The 22,584-nt window shown below is 46.2% G+C and overlaps 1 protein-coding gene across 1 annotated transcript in view; it reads left to right on the top strand.

Moving 5' to 3' along the window:
* Window positions 1-22,584, top strand: part of LOC121567938 (nectin-3-like protein) — an 88,347-nt gene extending 65,763 nt beyond the window's left edge. Inside the window, exons 3-7 of the mRNA XM_041878332.2 lie at window positions 15,670-15,854; window positions 16,182-16,296; window positions 17,746-17,863; window positions 18,014-18,165; window positions 20,717-22,584. Coding sequence (XP_041734266.2) covers window positions 15,670-15,854; window positions 16,182-16,296; window positions 17,746-17,863; window positions 18,014-18,165; window positions 20,717-21,378 — 1,232 coding nt within the window. The 3' untranslated portion in view covers window positions 21,379-22,584. The remainder of the gene's footprint in view (window positions 1-15,669; window positions 15,855-16,181; window positions 16,297-17,745; window positions 17,864-18,013; window positions 18,166-20,716) is intronic.

Genomic DNA, 22,584 nt, shown 5'->3' with positions numbered 1-22,584 from the left:
TGCCCAGGGAATATATCCCGACCACTCCTCCTGCCGGTCCTGGCAATAGGACCTCAGAAACCTACACACATCCTGGTTCACTCTCTCCACCTGCCCATTACTCTCGGGGTGAAAACCTGAGGTAAGGCTAATCGAGACCCCCAGACGTTCCATAAACGCCCTCCAGACTCTAGAGGTGAACTGGGGACCCCGATCAGACACTATATCCTCAGGCACCCCGTAGTGCCGGAAGACGTGTGTGAACAGGGCGTCAGCAGTTTGTAGGGCAGTAGGGAGACCTGGCATAGGAATGAGACGGCAGGCCTTCGAAAACCGATCCACAACGACCAAGATCGTTGTGTTCCCCTGGGAGTGGGGAAGGTCCGTGACAAAATCCACCGATAGGTGAGACCACGGCCGTTGTGGAACGGGTAGGGGTTGTAACTTCCCTCTGGGCAGTTGTCTAGGCGCCTTACACTGGGCGCACACCGAGCAGGAGGAAACATAAACCCTCATGTCCTTAGCTAAAGTGGGCCACCAGTACTTCCCACTAAGGCAGTGCACTATCCGACCAATACCAGGATGACCAGAGGAGGGGGACATGTGAGCCCAATATATCAATCGATCGCGAACCTCGAGCGGTACGTACTTCCGACCCTCTGGACACTGTGGGGGAGTAGGATCGGTACGTAACGCCCGCTCGATGTCCGCATCAACCTCCCACACCACCAGTGCCACCAGACAAGACTCCGGAAGTATGGGAGTGGGCTCAATGGACCTCCTCTGTGTCATATAGTCGGGACAGGGCGTCTGCCTTAGTGTTCTGTGACCCTGGTCTATAGGTGAGCTTAAATACAAATCGGGAAAAAAACATAGCCCACTTTGCCTGGCGAGGGTTCAGCCTCCTCGCTGCCCGGATGTACTCCAGGTTACGATGGTCAGTCAGAATGAGAAAAGGGTGTTTAGCCCCCTCAAGCCAATGCCTCCACACCTTCAGGGCTTGAACCACAGCTAACAGCTCCCTGTCCCCCACGTCATAATTGCGCTCCGCCGGACTGAGCTTCTTAGAATAGAAAGCACAGGGGCGGAGTTTTGGTGGCGTACCCGAGCGCTGAGACAGCACAGCGCCGATCCCAGCCTCGGACGCATCCACCTCAACTTGGAACGCCAAAGAGGGATCCGGATGTGCCAGCACCGGAGCCGAGGTAAACAGGTCCTTCAGATGTCTAAACGCCCTGTCCGCCTCAGCCGACCACTGCAGACGCACCTGACCCCCCTTTAGCAGGGAGGTCATGGGAGCTGCTACCTGTCCAAAGCCCCGGATAAACCTCCGGTAGTAATTGGCAAAATCCAAGAACCGCTGCACTTCCTTCACCGTGGTGGGAGTCGGTTACGCACGGCAGAAACGCGGTCAATCTCCATCTCCACCCCTGATGCGGACAACCGATGTCCCAGGAAGGAGATGGACTCCTGGAAGAACAGACATTTCTCCGCCTTCGCATACAGGTCATGCTCTAACAGTCTACCAAGCACTCGACGCACCAGGGACACATGCTCTGCTCGTGTAGCGGAGTATATTAGAATGTCATCAATATATACCACTACACCCTGTCCATGCAAGTCCCGGAAAATCTCGTCCACAAATGATTGGAAGACTGAAGGAGCATTCATTAAACCGTATGGCATGACGAGGTACTCATAGTGACCGGAGGTGGTACTGAATGCTGTCTTCCACTCATCTCCCTCCCTAATGCGCACCAGGTTGTACGCGCTCCTGAGATCCAATTTTGTGAAGAATCGCGCCCCATGTAATGACTCTGTCATACTAGCAATCAGAGGGAGAGGATAGCTGTATTTGATTGTGATCTGATTGAGACCACGGTAATCAATACACGGGCGTAAACCCCCATCCTTCTTCTTCACGCAGGGGAAGTGGACGGCCGTATGTATCCCTGTCTCAGAGATTCGGTGACGTATGTCTCCATAGCCGCCGTCTCCTCCTGAGACAGAGGATACACATGACTACGCGGAAGCGCAGCGCCTACTTGGAGGTCTATCGCACAATCCCCCTGTCGATGAGGTGGTAATTGAGTCGCCTTATTTATACAGAAGGCGAGTGACAAATCAGCATACAAATCAGCAATGTGCATGGTGGGAACTTGGTTCGGGCTTTCCACCGTCGTTGCCCCTACGGAAACACCTACACACCGCCCGAAACACTGATCAGACCATCCCTTGAGAGCCCTCTGTTGCCATGAAATGTTGGGGTCATGAGCTGTTAACCAGGGAAGCCCCAACACCATTGGAAACGCAGGAGAATCAATCAAATACAAACATAGTATCTCCTCATGGCCCTCCTGCGTTTTCATTCTGAGAGGCGCTGTGACTTCCCTAATCAATCCTGACCCCAAAGGGCGGCTATCTAGGGCATGGATGGGGAAGGGCACATCAACAGGTACAATAGGAATCCCTAACTTATAGGTGAATTGGCGATCGATAAAATTCCCAGCTGCGCCTGAATCTACTAGCGCCTTATGCTGGGAGTGAGGAGAAACCTCGGGAAACACAACTTTAATACATATATGCGCAACAGAGAGCTCTGGGTGAGTTGGGTGCCTACTCACCTGGAATGACTCATCAGTGCGCTGCCTACTGCCTCGATTCCTAGGAGACCATCCCCAGCACCGACCAGCAGTGTGTCCTCTGCGGCCACAGTTGGTGCAGGGGACGGCCTCCCTCCTGGTCTCTCTCCTGGTCTCCCTAGCACCAGCACCTCCGATCTCCATAGGGGTCGGCTCGGAAGTGCTGGGGGATGGAATGGACGGCCCTGAATCCGGACGTCCGCGGGTAGCCAACAGGGTATCAAGGCGAATGGACATGTCCACCAGTTGGTCGAAGCTGAGGTTAGTGTCCCTGCAGGCCAATTCCCGACGCACGTCCTCCCTCAGGCTACATCTGTAGTGGTCGATGAGGGCCCTCTCATTCCATCCCGCGTTGGCAGCCAGCGTCCGGAAGTCCAACGTGAACTCCTGTGCGCTCCTCCTCCCCTGTCTAAGGTGGAATAGACGCTCACCCGCCGCTTTACCCTCTGGTGGATGATCGAATACTGCCCTGAAGCGGCGGGTGAACTCCGCATAGTTGACAGTAGCGGCGTCTATTCCCCCCCACTCGGCGTTGGCCCACTCCAGCGCCTTGCCGGACAGACAGGAGATGAGGGCGGACACGCTCTCGTATCCCGAGGGCACCGGGTGAATGGTTGCTAGGTAGAGTTCAACCTGGAGCAGGAAACCCTGACACCCGGCCGCTGTGCCATAATAAGCCCTCGGGAGCGAGAGCCGAATCCCACTGGACCCCGGAGGTGAAGCGATGGGCATCGCCGATGGTGGTGGTATCGTTGGAGGAGGCGTAGGCAGACCCCCTCTTTCCCATCGCTCCATAGTGCTCACCACCCGTTCCATGGCGGTGCCGAGAGCCTGGATCATGGCCGCTTGGTGTTCGACGCGTTCGTCCATTGATCCAGCTGGCACCGCCGCTCCTGCTGACTCCATGTGTGGTGTGTGATTCTGTCAGGGCGACGTGTATGCTGTGAGCGAAGTCAAGCGCAGGACACCGAGCTACTGGCAGACAAACTTTACTTGCACAGTAATCAAAAATACAAACAAAACCTCCAAACAGGGAGGAACAAAATACGCATACACCCGAACACTGCCGACCTCACGGAAAACAATCACACACAATAACCAATGAGGGACAGGGGGTTATAAAGGGAAAACAATGTAACATAATGGGAAACAGGTGAAAACAATAAAGACAAACTAGACAAACACAGAAACATAGATCGGTGGCAGCTAGTACTCCGGGAACGACGAACGCCGAAGCCTGCCCGAGCAAGGAGGAGGAGCAGCCTCGGCTGATTCCGTGACAACTTCAGAAGAAAAGAATAGCATACTCTGAGTTGTCCTTATGTTAGGCCCTGATCTGGCTATGCCATATGGCTGTGGGCTACACTAGTTAATTTAGCAGACAATATTTGCTTAGAATTTCCGTAGTATTCTTTTATATTATTTTATAGTATGAAGAATACAATTGAACATAGCTGAATAAAATAGAAAGGATATTTTCTCCAAACAATTTGAGGGAGTGCGCGCATGCGGCTATTCTGTGTTTATCGGTTAACAAAGACACAGGTACTCTTATATGCTTAATTTAGAGTTATTTATGTAACTTTAGTTGTGATACAAATGTTGGGCTATATGTTTTGATTTTTAATACATTCTAAGGCTGCATGATGCGACTCTAATGATGATTTGAAAAAAGTTGCATGAAAGGCATGAGCTCTGCTTTGTTTTTTGCGCAGGCTGTACACACTTCATCAGTCTCACATTCACAATTTGACAAGCACTTGATAATGCCTCGAATTTCCCAGCTGCATCCCCTTTGTGTGGCCGTAATGCCCCCTAAAAGAATCCATGCCTTTTGCGGCCAGTGGCCGTTATGCCCTTGGGCTGAATATAATAATTTTAATTCCCTTCTCCCGCTGCGTGCCGAAGCACCTCTCATTCACATGATTGGGTCTTTCTCACAGGCTACAAGTGAAGACAGACACATCGGGGACGCAACTGTGCGCGTCCTTATCCAATTCCGAGGCGCATATTGAAGATATTGGAAGAACTGTCCACATTTAATTTTCGTCTGCCAACAAGATCAGTAGGCCTAACAAACAGCAAAAGCACTAGCCTATGTCAATCTACTATCCCCCATAGTACAAAAGTTGACCTATTTTATTCTGTGCGAGAAATCAATATTCCAAACATAGTCCGGGACAGTTTTGGGATGCGATAGATCCCAAATTAATACAACCACTAGCATAAAAAAACCTGTTTTAAGCAATGAGCCTGACACAACAGATGAGAACGTTTAGCTTAAAATGTTGATAAACTATTAGGCTATTTCTTCACATTATAAGCGCAGCAATGCGCACACGGCAGTAGGCTATAAGCGCAAATGTTGCATTAGCAGGACACCATTTTCAAAAGTGACCACAAATGCGATTATGCATGTAATGCTTTTATTATAAAGGTGCATTTTTATGGTGAAAATTATCTTCCCCAAACTTGAAACTCATGCGCCAGTTAAGCTCTACACCCATTATAAAGCGAATGAATGTGCTTCATTTTAAGAAGTTATTTGGCCACTTTAGTTGTGATACAAACCGTATCAAAACATATAGGCCTATGGGCTAGGCTACATGAGGTGTGCGACTATGATTTGAAAAAGTCGCCAAAAAAAGCATGCACTGTTTACTGGGTATCAATAAGCTGGGCATCATTCACAAGTGAAAATATATCACATGTGATAGGCTAATATTGTCACCCATCACACTATTCTTGATTTAATCTTGTCTTTACATATACTAAATGATATATGCGTGAAATTTGTTTTGATTTAGAATGGACCATTATCATGCACCTGTCTCGAAACAGGGGCAGCGGAAAAGAAATACATGTCATCTATGCACTTAAATAGCAAATGTAGGGACGCTTTTCTCGTGGTTCATTTTCATGCCAGCCAGGTTGGCTATACTCTTGTTTTAAAGAGAAGCAATGTGCTTATTATTAGGATTGTTGAGAAATAAATATAGTAGGCCTAGCATAAATCAATCAAATCAAATTGTAGTAGTCACATACATGTTCTTAGCAGATGTTATTGCGGGTGTAGCGAAATGCTTGTGCTTCTAGCAGTAATATCTAACAAGTAATATCTAACAATTTCACAACATATACCCAATACACACAAATCTAAGTAAGGAATGGAATTAAGAATATATACATACAGTGGGGAGAACAAGTATTTGATACACTGCCGATTTTGCAGGTTTTCCTACTTACAAAGCATGTAGAGGTCTGTAATTTTTATCATAGGTACACTTCAACTTTGAGAGACGGAATCTAAAACAAAAATCCAGAAAATCACATTGTATGATTTTTAAGTAATTAATTTGCATTTTATTGCATGACATAAGTATTTGATCACCTACCAACCAGTAAGAATTCCGGCTCTCACAGACGTGTTAGGTTTTCTTTAAGAAGCCCTCCTGTTCTCCACTCATTACCTGTATTAACTGCACCTGTTTGAACTCGTTACCTGTATAAAAGACACCTGTCCACACACTCAATCAAACAGACTCCAACCTCTCCACAATGGCCAAGACCAGAGAGCTGTGTAAGGACATCAGGGATAAAATTGTAGACCTGCACAAGGCTGAGATGGGCTACAGGACAATAGGCAAGCAGCTTGGTGAGAAGGCAACAACTGTTGGCGCAATTATTAGAAAATGGAAGAAGTTCAAGATGACGGTCAATCACCCTTGGTCTGGGGCTCCATGCAAGATCTCACCTCGTGGGGCATCAATGATCATGAGGAAGGTGAGGGATCGGCCCAGAACTACACAGCAGGACCTGGTCAATGACCTGAAGAGAGCTGGGACCACAGTCTCAAAGAAAACCATTATTAACACACTACGCCGTCATGGATTAAAATCCTGCAGCGCACGCAAGGTCCCCCTGCTTAAGCCAGCGCATGTCCAGGCCCGTCTGAAGTTTGCCAATGACCATCTGGATGATCCAGAGGAGGAATGGGATAAGGTCATGTGGTCTGATGAGACAAAAATATAGCTTTTTGGTCTAAACTCCACTCGCCGTGTTTGGAGGAAGAAGAAGGATGAGTACAACCCCAAGAACACCATCCCAACCGTGAAGCATGGAGGTGGAAACATCATTCTTTGGGGATGCTTTTCTGAAAAGGGGACAGGACGACTGCACCGTATTGAGGGGAGGATGGATGGGGCCATGTATCGCGAGATCTTGGCCAACAACCTCCTTCCCTCAGTAAGAGCATTGAAGATGGGTCGTGGCTGGATCTTCCAGCATGACAACGACCGAAACACACAGCCAGGGCAACTAAGGAGTGGCTCCGTAAGAAGCAGGTAGCTTAGTGGGTAAGAGCGTTGTGCCAGTAACCGAAAGGTCGCTGGTTCTAATCCCCGAGCCGACTAGGTGAAAAATCTGTTGATGTGCCCTTAAGCAAGGCACTTAACCCTTATTGCTCCTGTAAGTCGCTCTGGATAAGAGCGTCTGCTAAATGACTAAAATGTAAATGTAAATGTAAGGTCCTGGAGTGGCCTAGCCAGTCTCCAGACCTGAACCCAATAGAAAATCTCTGGAGGGAGCTGAAAGTCCGTATTGCCCAGCGACAGCTCCGAAACCTGAAGGATCTGGAGAAGGTCTGTATGGAGGAGTGGGCCAAAATCCCTGCTGCAGTGTGTGCAAACCTGGTCAAGACCTACAGGAAACGTATGATCTCTGTAATTGCAAACAAAGGTTTCTGTACCAAATATTAAGTTCTGCTTTTCTGATGTATCAAATACTTATGTCATGCAATAAAATGCAAATTAATTACTTAAAATCATACAATGTGATTTTCTGGATTTTTGTTTTAGATTCCGTCTCTCACAGTTGAAGTGTACCTATGATAAAAAATTACAGACCTCTACATGCTTTGTAAGTAGGAAAACCTGCAAAATCGGCAGTGTATCAAATACTTGTTCTCCCCACTGTATATGGACAAGCAATGACAGAGCGGCATGGACTAAGATACAGTAGAATATTAAAGAATACAGTATATACATATGAGATGAATAATGCAAGATATGTAAACATTATTAAAGTGACAAGTGTTCCATTTCTTAAAGTGGCCAGTGATTTCAATAGGCAGCAGCAGCCTCTAATGTGCTAAAATGTAAATGTATGATGGCCTTGAGATAGAAGCTGTTTTTCAATCTCTCGGTTCCAGCTTTGATGCACCTGTACTGACCTCGCCTTCTGGATGATAGCGGGGTGAACAGGCAGTGGCTCGGGTAGTTGATGTCCTTGATGATCTTTTTGGCCTTCCTGTGACATCAGGTGCTGTAGGTGTCGTGGAGGGCGGGTAGTTTGCCCCCAGTATTGCGTTTGGAAGACCGCACCACTGGAGAGCCCTGCGGTTGCTGGCGGTGCTGTTGCCGTACCAGGCAGTGATACAGCCCGACAGGATGCTCTCAATTGTGCATCTGTAAAGGTTTGTGGGTTTTAGGTGCCAAGCCACATTTCTTCAGCCTCCTGAGGTTGAAGAGGCTCTGTTGCGCCTTCTTCACCACACTGTCTGCGTGGGTGGACCATTTCAGTTTGTCAGTGATGTGTACGCCAAGGAACTTGAAGCTTTCCACCATCTCCACTGTGGTCCCGTCGATGTGGATAGGGGGGTGCACCCTCTGCTGTTTCCTGAAGTCCACGATTATCTCCTTTGTTTTGTTGATGTTGAGTGAGAGGTTATTTTCCTGGCACCACACTCCCAGAGCCCTCACCTCCTCCCTGTAGGCTGTCTCATCATTATTGGTAATCAAGCCTACTACTTTTGTGTCGTCTGCAAACTTGATGATTGAGTTGGAGGCGTGCTTGGCCACGCAGTCATGGGTGAACAGGGAGTACAGGAGGGGGCTGAGCACGCACCCTTGTGGGGCCCCAGTGTTGAGGATCAGCGAAGTAGAGATGTTGTTTCCTACCTTCACCACCTGGGGGCGGCCTGTCAGGAAGTCCAGGACCCAGTTGCACAAGGCGGGATTCAGACCCAGGGCCTCGAGCTTAATGATGAGCTTGGAGGGTACTATGGTGTTGAATGCTGAGCTATAGTCAATGAACAGCATTCTTACATAGGTATTCCTCTTGTACAGATGGGATAGGACAGTGTGCAGTGTGATGGCGATTGCATCATCTGTGGATCTATTGGGGCGGTAAGCAAATTGAAGTGGGTCTAGGGTGACAGGTAAGGTAGAGGTGAAATTATCCTTGACTAGTCTCTCAAAGCACTTCATGATGACAGAGGTGAGTGGTACGGGACGAAAGTCATTTAGTTCAGTTACCTTTGCGTTCTTGGGTACAGGAACAATGGTGGCCATCTTGAAGCATGTGGCGACAGCAGACTGGGATTGGGAGAGATTGAATATGTCCGTAAACACACCAGCCAGCTGGTCTGCACATGCTCTGAAGACGCGGCTAGGGATGCCGTCTGGGCCGGCAGCCTTGCGGGGGTTAACATGCTTAAATGTCTTACTCACGTTGGCCACGGAGAAGGAGAGCCCACAGTCCTTGGTAAAGGGCTGTGTCGGTGGCACTGTCTTATCCTCAAAGCGGGCGAAGTAGGTGTCTAGCTTGTCCGGAAGCGAGACGTCGGTGTCGGCGACGTGGCTGGTTTTCCTTTTGTAGTCCGTGATTGTCTGTAGACCCTGCCACATACAGTGGGGGAAAAAAGTATTTAGTCAGCCACCAATTGTGCAAGTTCTCCCACTTAAAAAGATGAGAGAGGCCTGTACTTTTCATCATAGGTACACGTCAACTATGACAGACAAAATGAGAAAAAAAAATCCAGAAATTCACATTGTAGGATTTTTTATGAATTAATTTGCTAATTATGGTGGAAAATAAGTATTTGGTCAATAACAAAAGTTTCTCAATACTTTGTTATATACCCTTTGTTGGCAATGACACAGGTCAAATGTTTTTTGTAAGTCTTCACAAGGTTTTCACACACTGTTGCTGGTATTTTGGCCCATTCCTTCATGCAGATCTCCTCTAGAGCAGTGATGTTTTGGGGCTGTCGCTGGGCAACACAGACTTTCAACTCCCTCCAAAGATGTTCTATGGAGTTGAGATCTGGAGACTGGCTAGGCCACTCCAGGACCATGAAATGCTTCTTACGAAGCCACTCCTTCGTTGCCCGGGCGGTGTGTTTGGGATCATTGTCATGCTGAAAGACCCAGCCACGTTTCATCTTCAATGCCCTTGCTGATGGAAGGAGGTTTTCACTCAAAATCTCACGATACATGGCCCCATTCATTCTTTCCTTTACACTGATCAGTCGTCCTGGTCCCTTTGCAGAAAAACAGCCCCAAAGCATGATGTTTCCACCCCCATGCTTCACAGTAGGTATGGTGTTCTTTGGATGCAACTCAGCATTCTTTGTCCTCCAAACACGACGAGTTGAGTTTTTACCAAAAAAGTTCTATTTTGGTTTCATCTGACCATATGACATTCTCCCAATCCTCTTCTGGATCATCCAAATGCACTCTAGCAAACTTCAGACGGGCCTGGACATGTACTGGCTTAAGCAGGGGGACACGTCTGGCACTGCAGGATTTGAGTCCCTGGCGGCGTAGTGTGTTACTGATGGTAGGCTTTGTTACTTTGGTCCCAGCTCTCTGCAGGTCATTCACTAGGTCCCCCCGTGTGGTTCTGGGATTTTTGCTCACCGTTCTTGTGATCATTTTGACCCCACGGGGTGAGATCTTGCGTGGAGCCCCAGATCGAGGGAGATTATCAGTGGTCTTGTATGTCTTCCATTTCCTAATAATTGCTCCCACAGTTGATTTCTTCAAACCAAGCTGCTTACCTATTGCACATTCAGTCTTCCCAGCCTGGTGCAGGTCTACAATTTTGTTTCTGGTGTCCTTTGACAGCTCTTTGGTCTTGGCCATAGTGGAGTTTGGAGTGTGACTGTTTAAGGTTGTGGACATGTGTCTTTTATACTGATAACAAGTTCAAACAGGTGTCATTAATACAGGTAACGAGTGGAGGACAGAGGAGCTTCTTAAAGAAGAAGTTACAGGTCTGTGAGAGCCAGAAATCTTGCTTGTTTGTAGGTGACCAAATACTTGTTTTCCACCATCATTTGCAAATAAATTCATAAAAAATCCTACAATGTGATTTTCTGGATTTTCTCCATTTGTCTGTCATAGTTGACGTGTACCTATGATGAAAATTACAGGCCTCTCTCATCTTTTTAAGTGGGAGAACTTGCACAATTGGTGGCTGACTAAATACTTTTTTTCCCCACTGTACGTCTCGTGTCTGAACCGTTGAATTGCGTCTCCACTTTGTCTCTATACTGATGTTTTGCAAGTTTAATTTCCTTTCGGAGTGAGTTGCTACACTGTTTGTATTCTGCCATATTCCCAGTCACCTTGCCATGGTTAAATGCGGTGGTTCGCGCTTTCAGTTTTGCGCAAATGCTGTCATCTATCCACAGTTTCTGGTTAGGGTAGGTTTTAATAGTCACAGTTGGCACAACATCTCCTATACACTTCCTGATAATCTCAGTCACCGTTTCAGTGTATTCGTCAAAATTATTTTCGTAAGCTACCCGGAACATATCCCAGTCCGCGTGATCAAAACAATCTTGAAGCGTTTATTTCGATTGGTCAGACCAGCATTGAATAGTCCTTAGCACGGGTACTTCCTGTTTGAGTTTCTGCCTATAGGAAGGGAGGAGCAAAATGGAGTCGTGGTCAGATTTGCCGAAAGGAGGGCAGGGGAGGCCTTATAACCATCCCGGAAGTTTGAATAGCAATGGTCGAGGATGTTAGCATCCCGAGTACAACAGTCGATATGTTGATAGAACTGCAGCCTATAGAAAGCTGATGGGATCCTCTTCTTTCTAATAGAGGCCATCACACTGTTTTCTCACGCAAAGTGTTTGATTAGATTTTTGAAAACATTAGAATTGATGTCAGAGTGATTAGAGGGACAATAGAGTGCTGAGTACCAGGCAGTTATCAAGTTTGGTAGGCTACTAATGACTATCAGCAGCATTAGAACATGGAGAAGCATAATTACCGTGACTAAACAGTCACATGGAATTTGATTACCATCATGACTCGTGACCGCCGGTGTGGCGGTAATACGGTCACCGTAACAGCCCTAGTGGCAACACATACATTCTAAGTGATTCCAATGGCTCTTTCTCCATTCTGATTGATTGTTTTATACTGTTCAAATATTTTTTTAGCATTTCCATACATTTCAGCATTTCCTGTACTCATTTGAGATCATTTCCATGCTGCCACGTAGGGCTGCACAATATGGGCAAACAATCTAGGCCTTATTTTAAACCAAATGTTGCAATTTGACTTGGGTGAACTGTTGGAATCATGGAAATACAATGATTATTCTAATTCTATAGTTAGAATATAATAGTGGGCACTTTGAATAGAGTGTTGTTTGACATGACAACGTATGGAAATGCCAGGGAGGTGTTATTGTGACAGGGTAGGAACCAAAGTTTTTATAAGTGTTTCCTAGGGGACCCTATAATCTTTGGCAACATTAAATGTTTTCTCTTAGCTACTTCATGCAGCCCAAAGTGGGTGGCAAAATTTTTTGCATGTCCCCCTGATTTGGTTACAGCTACTTCAAGTAGCTAACATATTCATGCTTCGCGTATTCCTCCACTAATATTATCAGGCTGTATAGCTAATTACATTTGTTCTGACTCAGTACATTTATTAGCTAGCTAGCTTTTAGGCCCAAGTTGCTAAGAAAAGACAAACTAGCTATTTGCAGATGTAATAAACACAGTCTAATAGTGTAATTATAGAACACTAGTGGATTTATATCAAGAAGCAAAGTGAAAACAGCATCGTTGTCATCAACATTGTTGCATGTGCTGCATTGACTATGTAGACTGAAGGCAAGTGTCTGTCTCATGTTCGAGGAACAACAAATGCGCTCCTTGAGTGACAGGGGGCGGGGCTTGGTCTGTGTGGAAAGTGGCATTAAGCGAGAGAGGAGAGAGATGACTCAAGTAGTGAAGTAAACTATAAAAATGGATGTTACACACAGCGTATCACATTTAACAAACCAAACATTCAAATACTATTATAGAAGGTAAAGTAAAAACCCAAACCGGTCCGTGCATCAATACCGGTATATTGTAAAATACGGTATACCGCCCAGCCCTAGGCGCTCATCAGAGCCTAGCGGAGCCGGGCAATGGGACGGGGCCAACACGGCTCCCACTGCCTGCTCTCTGCCTGTCTGACGGAAAGTCATTATCCTCTGCACTCAACGAGATAAATCTGACCCACCTCCCTCCCCGACAGCCTCTCCAAATTAGCACGTCCCCAACATTTTGTTACACTGGAGGGAAGGGGATAGGGGTGTGGGCTATGGGGTCCCGGGATGCCCCCCTAACACAACAGAGCTACTGTGCGTGCTCAGTCAGTGGGGGGGGGTGACATTTAGATGAGGGTGGGGGGCACAATGTGAGCAGGTTGACTGAGACGGCTACCTGATGCCCGGGCGTAGGAGACACAAGTATATTTTTAGAAGAGGGAGTCTCTGGGGTGTTGTTCCACTGTGAGGAGGGGTATGGCAGATGTCTGGGGGCGATGGCCTTGTCTGGTGGATGTATGTGTGTGTGTGTGTGTGTGTGTGTGTGCCACACTGTCACTGTAACAGGAAGTCCAGCAGCTGTTAGTGCCCTGCCCTCTGTGGGGAGAGGAGGCAGAGAAGGATACCACAGACAGAGAGAGAGGGGGAAGGAGAAATGGACATGGCAAAGAGAGAGCAGGGTGGGGGTGGTTCAGTAGCCTGACAACTCACACTAAATTCTTCTGCTGCTCTGTCGTTCGCTACATACTTTAGTCTGAGGCTGCCGTCATTGAAGTTGTTTGTTGTGATGAGGGGCACAAGGGGCGTTGTACAAAACAAAGTCGTCTCTAACCAATCGGAGTATCAAAGCCAATGGCAATTTTTCAAACCACCGCTTTACCCACGTGTGTTCTGGCTCTGGCCCAACCCATTGGTTTCTGGACAAATCAGACTGCCCCAAATGTGTTCGCATTCAGTGAAGGGTTGAGGAGATGCTCAGATCCAGACTCATTGCAGAGAAGAAACTAAGGTCAGAGGGCGTGGCATAGTGTTTGGTTGCCAGGCAAGAGATTCAGATGAGTAATGATGGAAAGCAAGGCAGCATGGCTGCTTCCTGAATCATAGATTTAACCGCTAGAGCCAATTTGTGAAGTGATTGCTTTCCAGCATCTCTCCCTCTCTCTCTCCTACCTTCTCCTGTGGAATTGCGCTATTGCAATTTCACAAATACATAACATGTGCAGCATCAAATTAGCAAAACATTTAATTGCACAATATCCAAACAGGTTGTTGCATGGAAGCCTTTAGTCTAGAGTATTTACTTCACACAAAGTCGCCATAAATTCAAAGCGCACACATAATGGACACTGCCGGACTGCACACGCGACCAGAATGCAGTTAATAAACCCTACAAGAAACGACTAAAGTATAGACTATAAAAGAACGTGTCTCTTTGAGCGGTCATTGTGACTCTTCAGACAGTCACAAATTTGATAGGCCTATGCACAATTCACTATATAGGCATCTCTGTCACAGATATAAAGTCTATTAACAATTCAGAGAGGAATGAGGAAAATTCTATCTTCTCCTGTCCTAGAGCCTAGGCTATTGAGGAACATGATAACGCTCTGAATTTATGAACGGCCTGTTTCGCAATTCACAACAATGTCTTTGGCGATCAAAGATAGTTACTCTATCATTACTAAATATCAGTTTAATTTGCTCTTATTTGGAGAGAACCTTGGCATAGTGACCATATCTTGGTTTTAAACGCTTTAATTGGGCACTTCCGGTATTTCCCTGGACTCTCAGGATAAATATGAATTTTTCCCGGTATTGAAACTTAGTAGACTTTCGGGAAAATATTCATCCCTAGTGAAAACCCTACTGGCTGTCAGCGTTGACAGTTGGTGATTATGAGAGGTGTCTTATATTTAGGATGATGTCTGTCGGTGCCCTAGAACCGTTAAAGTAGTGCTCTGTGGAACAGGTAGAGTGCTGTGTTACAGCGGTCACTTTCCTTTCACATGGATCTGTTTATGCTGCTCTATTGAGAGAAATCTGTGTCACGACTGATGTCTCAACCCACAGTAACTCAGAGTCCTCATAGGAAGCCAGTGTAACATAACCCTAGCTCTAAAGCACTGAATAGAAGCACACATTAACAGCAACCCAACTCCCCAGCTCAGGACAGGACACAACACAATGAAACACAGACACACACAACAGCACTGAGTATTATGTCTGACATTGCTCTGTGTTAAACTGTTTTTCCAAGTCATTATGAACCATATTAGCAAGCCATGAGTAGTACGAGCAGTTTGAAAGTACAGCATTTACAACACCAAATCCATTGTTTTGATTTAGGAGGAAGGGAATATAGTTCAAACAGCTTCATGGAGATGCTCCAAAAGTCACTCTAATAGAAATGTCTTGGTCGATGCTGCATAATAATATTCCTTTCACAAACACACAAACATCTCTCACAGACATCTCCAGCACAATAACAATAAAAATAGTTGAGTTCCCTCCAAAGTGCTCCTATAGTATCAGATTGCTTGGCTCATACATTTTTAATAGATATCTGTGAAATGCAGGAAATCAATCTACTGCGTCTGGCAGCAGTGTGTGAGTGTACCGTGGCCACTTCCTCCTGTATGTCCATCTCTCCATCCCTGTTTTATGATGCACATTATTTATTCATCTTCATATACAAAATATCAATACTCATTTTGTAATCTATTCTCCATTCTGTTTTGTCATCTCTCTGCATGCCCTTTTTCTCTCTCTCTCTTGTTTTCTTTCTCTCCGTCTGTCTCTCTGTCTCCCCCTTTTCCTCTCTCTCTTTCTCGTAATTTATTTTTATTTTGTGTGTATGTATATTGTCTATGCTGCGAAATGAATTGCATCATTGAGAACATTATAGTTTTCTAATCTGTCTCTCCCCTAGTGGAGCCCAAGGTCTACGTCTCCGCCGGCTCTACGGCCCTGGTGGATGGTGGTAATGAGTCGGTGGCGGCCACCTGCATAGCGGAGCGCGGCCGGCCTGCAGCCGAGGTGTCATGGGAGACTGAGCTGTTTGGCCACTCTGTGGTCCAGACGCAGGACGAGCCCAACGGCACCTCCACCACCCAGGTACAAACAGAAAAGAGCTACTGCTTTGACCACACACCACAGTACCGACATACTGTGTTCCAAATGGCAACCTATTCCCTATATAGTGCACTACTTTTGACTAAGACCAGTTTTGGTCAGTTTTGCCCTTGGGCTCTAGTCAAAAGTATTGCCAAATATATAGGGAATAGCGTGCCATTTGGGACACAGCCATAGTCTCTCACACAATCACCCTCCTCATGGAGTAAATATATAGATCATGAAGCAGGCATGCAGAGCTCACACTAACACTATTTAAACATGCTTAAATATTTACACGTCTAACAAAATGTCGCCTCCACCACCCAGGTGCTCTATGTGTTGGAGCCACGGAGACACTCCCAGGGCCACACCCTCACCTGTGTGGTGCGCCACCCGGCCCTGCAGACTGAGTTCAGGATACCCTACGTGCTCAATGTGCAGTGTGAGTGTTGGGGGGGAATCAGGCGGACAGGACAGCAAAGCAGTAGGGTCATTGAAACAACTAGATCACCTTTTTCATGATTTACTATATAGAGCTGAGTGCCACCATGACAAGGAGAGGGGTAGCAAGCTATCTTTGTGTTCTGTTTGAGGGGAGTATCTGTGCTGATAGGTGGGCTTTATGGTAGATGATTTGTCTTGTCTCAGTTGTCTGCCAGAGACAGCTGCTGCTCATGTTGTTTCAGCATGCGCTCTCTGACTACATAAAGATTTAGACAACTGCCACATGGATCAGTGAAGGGCTGCTGTCTGTATTTGATCTATAACCTATCATGTTGATAGCCTGATTTACAGTGCAGTATGCACATAGACCGGACCGACTCCCTGTCTTCCCTCTTTTGCTCATAAGAGAGCCATTAAGGAGTCATCTTCCTTTTATAATCATTGATGCATGGTTCCTTGGCAAGCTGAACTGGTGAATAGTGGGTAGTATCTGTTTGGACTATGTGAGTGCAGGCTAATGAAGGCGTTTTATGAAATATTGATCAAGCCTCAGCAGTAGCAGCAGCAGCAGGGGGAAGAGAGGTGGGGGCAGAAGGGTAGAGATGCAGAAAGCCGAGTTTAGGAAGAGAAAGGCTTTGGAGCTCAATAAATCATGTCAAATGCAGAGGCAGGGGATTTTAAGTGCCAAAGAAGCACAATTTCACCACGAACAGAGTGCAAAGGTCAACATGACGAACTGATAACGTCTTGTTCCCTGCCCGGCCGTGTACTGTAATACGTTTTGCCTGCTCACTCTCCAGAGAAATGAAAAGGGGGAAATTGGATACCAGAGTCATTGTTTACTACATTTATTACAGTACAGTCAGTGGTATCTGTAATACCTCTGGTAGGCTTCTCTTTGTTCTGTTTGTGTCTGGTGGTGAGCTGCTGGAGTGGATTATTACCCCTACATCTTTTCGCCCAGACCTGTCTGATGTAGCCTCTCATTCTCTCGCTGTCTCGCTCTCTGTCTCTCTCTCTCTCTCTCTGTATCTCTCTCATGTTTGTTTTCTAGGCTTCGTACAGCCAACAAAACCTCTATGCAGTAGAATCCTTTGCCTGCTTTTTCATTTGGATTATCCCTTGTTTTCTTCTTATATTGCTTGCTTTTTCACCCTGGGGGGAAAGCTCATTTGTCATCACTATACTGCTAGGGGTCACATTGGCTATTGTGTACAATGCACACTAGGACATTTTCTTTTTTAAATGAATCTCCTGTTTTGTGTTATTAAATGATCCTGATCATAGTGTATCTTGTACAATAGGCCTACATTACAAAGTAGATACACTACAGTAAGTAACTAATAATAATAATAAATAAATAAATAATAATCATACATAATTATAATAGGATTGTAGAATAAAGAATCAAAGCATTATTTTAATAGATATTGTGCTTCTTTTCCAGTTGCTCCTGAGGTGACGGTGGTGGGGTATGACCAGAACTGGTTTGTTGGTCAAGAGAATGTGAAGCTGGACTGTGGAGCCAAAGCAAACCCACCTGCCCACCACTTCTCCTGGACCAGGTCAGGGTCCTCTAGCTAGCAGCTTACCCACCCATTACACCCCACAACATGCTAGACACTGGCCGCGTCACTACTGTGATCATTTCTAGCTAGTAATATACAGATAATGTTTGTATCCCTGTGTTTATATATGATCTCCTTTCTTAACAGGTTGGATGGGCCGATGCCTGACGGTGTGGATATATTGAACAACACTTTTAGTTTCACTCGTCCTCTGGAGAGAAATGACTCTGGACTGTACAGGTGTGAGGTGTCCAATGACATCGGTCCACGCAGTCAGGACGTTCACGTCTGGATACAAGGTGAGAGAGTATGGCCTTGGTTAAACGCTTCAAGCAGAGTTCTCCCACCATCAGATAAAGCAGTGCCTGTCTCCATTTGCACACATTCCAGACACCAGAGGAGAAAAGAGCAGCATAAACACACCGTATCCACACCAAAGGTTCAAACTGTTGTGGTTATGGCAACATTAGATATCTGTGATAAGAGAGAGTGTTTCACCATGTTTGTTTTTGGGAACACAGTATGCACTAATATGCAACAATATGCCTGCTTGTCAATGAGAGCACAGTGTGCAGACATTTTGCCCTTTTTTGTTTCTCTTGTTTGTTGTCCAAGGTCATTTGTCAGGGTTGGACACAATGAATAACAGATACAGTAACAGACACTAGTATGTTCCCTCCCCATAAAATAGGATGTGTGCTCCATGCTCTGCTGTAAGAGCTGCATGCTGTTTCCGTTCACTCATCAAGAGATTACTAATTATATTTACTTTAATTTAATACACATGAATTAATGACTGAGTCGCTAAACAGAGGATTTCCCCATCCCCCCCCAAAAGCTTTCTAAACATTTTTTTTCTAAATTAGGCCTCACTTGGCTACGGTACTGGGCTGTTCTGATGCAATCGAACACTGCTTGGAGAACACACGGCCAGCAGCTTCCTCCTCTCCTCTCCTCTCCTCTCCTCTCCTCTCCTCTCCTCTCCTCTCCTCTCCTCTCCTCTCCTCTCCTCTCCTCTCCTCTCCTCTCCTCTCCTCTCCTTGCTTTACATGTTTGGCTCCTCTATTATTCTTTAGGTATGGAGCATGAGAACTGTGCTCCCCATTTCCCCCTTTCTTCTAATCTATATCCAAACATAATGACTGCTACTCTTGGACACATTCTTCCCCGCCACACGATCTCTCTGGTTTCTCACTGAGAGGAGAGCGGGAGAGAAGGCTGGAGGAGCCTCAAACTAAAGCAGGCGGTCACGCTCCATCTGTGAGTAGGCCTGGTTTGGACTGGAGTCCCGCTCGCTGGAAAACTAAGAGTGTGCCCCAAATTATACCCTATTCCCTATATAGTGCACTACTTTTGACCAGAGCGGGCAATGGAGGGTATATATTGTGCCTATTGGAGCCTATATTGTCCCCTGGGACTCAGTGCTCCCCATCATACACCATGTCCCTCTCTAGCTACCAGGATGAGATGGCGCTGCAGTGGATAGCTGCCGTCTTACGGGCTCCTGACCAATTCTGCTATTTTATGTGTTTTTTAAAGCTGATGTTAACTTTTACATAATATTTCCGCAATAATTTCCTATGACCTCGTATCCATGCACATCGACTCGGTACTGGTACCCCGTGTATATAGCCAAGTTATCGTTACTCATTGTGTATTTATTCCTTGTGTTATTATTTTTCTGTTATCTATTTTTCTCTCTGCATTGTTGGGAAGTAAGCATTTCATTGTTAGTCTACATCTGTTGTTTACGATGTGACAAATAACATTTGATTTGATATGAGGAGATCCAGCCGGGGAGGTTGGGGGTGGTGGTCTTAAGGCTAAGGAGGAGGGGTTGTATATCAGCTCACTGACCTTGAGCTGCCTGTACTCTCCCCCTTCACATTATGACCGGTCCCTTAGTCACTGCTTTATAGTTGCAGGTTAGTTAGATTCTCACTCAGTCAGGTAAATTGCAGCCAGGATGTAATTAGCTGAAGGCTATGCTTCCTGCCATCCTGTTTGCATTTGATCAGTCGTAGCTTAGACTCCAGTGTTAAGTGAAGATACAAAGCAGTCCTAATGCAGCTTTTAGTGCTTCTTTGTAGTCAGGCTCTTGATGTCTCTAGAGATACAGGGTCAGGCTGCTTTTTGTCCTGAAGGGAGGTCAATATTCAGACACAGTAATCCTCTCTCTGTCTCTGTCTTTCTCTGTGTCACTGTCTCTCTGTGTGTCTCTCTCTGTCTCTGTGTCTCTCTTGTCTGGCTCTGGCTCTGGGTGTCATCACAGTCACTAGCCACTGAAGGACGAATCAGAGGCAGGAACCTCACATCGATCACACACTGTTTCATCTTTTCACATGACTTCCCCTTTTTCTCTTGACTTTCCACCAGAGCCACTCACTCCTTTACAGAGCCCAGAGCCTTTGGTGTTTGTCCAGACACTACTTATTTCATTAATATGCTCTTTGAAAACAACAGTGTTAGAATTTCAATTAAGACTAAAGCTTTTTTGTGAACTGTCATTTTCTAAATGTCATTTTCACAGGTTATAAGCATTTGTTTATTTTATTTGTTTATTTTATTTGTTCTGTATTCAGTGATTATACTGTGTCACCAATCAGATTCATACTAAAAAACATTGATTCCTTTAACTGACATTGAAATGTTTTTTTTATTCTCTGTCATGACATTCCCTCCCTCCATAAATCCTCATCTCTGCCCTCTCTCTCTCTCTCTCTCTCTCTCTCTCTCTCTCTCTCTCTCTCTCTCTCTCTCTCTCTCTCTCTCTCTCTCTCTCTCTCTCTCTCTCTCTCTCTCTCTCTCTCTCTCTCTCACACACACACCCATCCTCTATCCATCCGTCAGATCCTCCCCCCACCACGGCACCAGTCCCCACCACCTCTACTCCCCTCTTCCTGGACACCAGTGACACCAGCACGGCTCCCAACAAGCGACGAGGAGCGAGCGGCCACTTCACCTCCCCCACCCTGGCCTCCCTGTCAGACAGCAGCCTGGGTACCATAGTGGGCGGGGCCGTGGGCGGGGTCCTGCTCCTAGTGCTGCTGCTGATCCTGGGCGGAGCCTGCTTCATGCGCCAACGGAGGACCTTCAGGGGGGACTACTACACCAAGCAGTACCTGGGCCCCTCCGACATGCAGAAGGAGTCCCAGCTGGACGTGCTCCAGCCACACGAGCTGCAGGAGGTCTACGGGGACGGGCAGAACTCTACCTGCAAGGAGCTGAAACCCAAGCCGGGAGGGGACATCATTTACCCCAACGACTACCCCAACGACATCAAGGACAGGGAGGACTGGGGCGACGGCCACAGGGGCCTCCGGGAGGGCAGCTACCAACCTGCTGAGAACCACAACAACATCCACCACCCCAGAGGGCTGCCTGTTCAAACCCCCACAGTGACCAACGGCTCCCCCTACCTGCCGGAGGACTGCTATGACAATGGCACAGACAGCGAATATGTGTCCCACATGGATGGGTCTGTGATCTCACGCAGGGAGTGGTATGTCTGAGAGCTACAGGGGAGCTGGAAAATACCTTTTGGCTCAAAGTGACTCAGTGAGACAATAATTTAACAGGTGTTGAAATAGATATATTATAGAGAATTTATATCAATTCAATAAACAGACTCTTCTATACAAGAATGAACATTCCCGGCTGATTTTTGTGCTCTGACTCTAACCACTGACCCCAAGAACTTCTATATGACTTCCATATGGTGTGTGTTATAACGTCGTGGTATCTCAACAGATGATTGCAGGCTGGAAATGGCAGTAATCTGCTGTCATTATCCGCTTAACTTTAGAACTAGTGTTCATTTGGCAAGGGTTTCTTTGTACTACGTTGTTTCAACAGATGTGAGCGGTTCACATTGTGTCGTTCTGCTTTTATGTATGTAAACACCTGTCTTACGTCATGAGTCTGGCATTTCAGCCCTCATTAGTGAAATATTTCTATCCCTTTTTAACATTCTGAACTATGTGCCCATATGTTGCATCAATTCAAACCCCTCATATTCAATGACGACACCAAAACAAATTACACTTTATTGCTTGCCTGTAATCATATGACTTTTTCATAAAGGTTACATTCTGATTGCTTCTTGCTGTTGAGAGCACCTAAATCAGATTGTTATATTTTAGTTTTCAAACTGTTATACAGATGTGAAAGGGAAAAGGATTCAACAATGTGACAAAAAGGGAGCAATTTGCCAAGTTTAGTGTTCTAGATGACGATAGAACATATCCACATGTTGATGTGAGCATGATGTACAGTGATACTGTCAGGACTATGGGACATGATATGACTCTTAGGCACATCGGAGGAATACATCTCAAGGTTTGCATCTATTTAGGACAGAGTATTGCACATGTTCTTTAGCATTGGTGGAACATTCTAGGTTGTGTCCCAAATGGCAGCCTATTCCCTATACACTCAGTGACCAGTTTATTAGGTACCCCCATCTAATCCTGACTGCCATCAGCACGATGCGATAGGAACTGGGATTCGTCGGACCAGGCAATTTTTTTCCAGTTGTCCAGTGTTGGTGACCGCTTCTTCTTGTTTTTAGCTGATAGGCGTGGAATCCAGTGTGTGTCAGTATGTTCTGTGATGGATTTTTTCTAGTACACAACCAGGCACCATGACATGGGCCCTGGTCAAAAGTAGTGCACTATATAGGGAATAGGGTGCCATTTGGGACACAGTCCATGACATGA

Source organism: Coregonus clupeaformis, chromosome 6, assembly GCF_020615455.1.
Source record: "Coregonus clupeaformis isolate EN_2021a chromosome 6, ASM2061545v1, whole genome shotgun sequence".
Taxonomy (NCBI): domain Eukaryota; kingdom Metazoa; phylum Chordata; class Actinopteri; order Salmoniformes; family Salmonidae; genus Coregonus; species Coregonus clupeaformis.
Note: the sequence above shows the minus strand (reverse complement) of the source record. Positions and strands in the feature narration are given on the sequence as shown.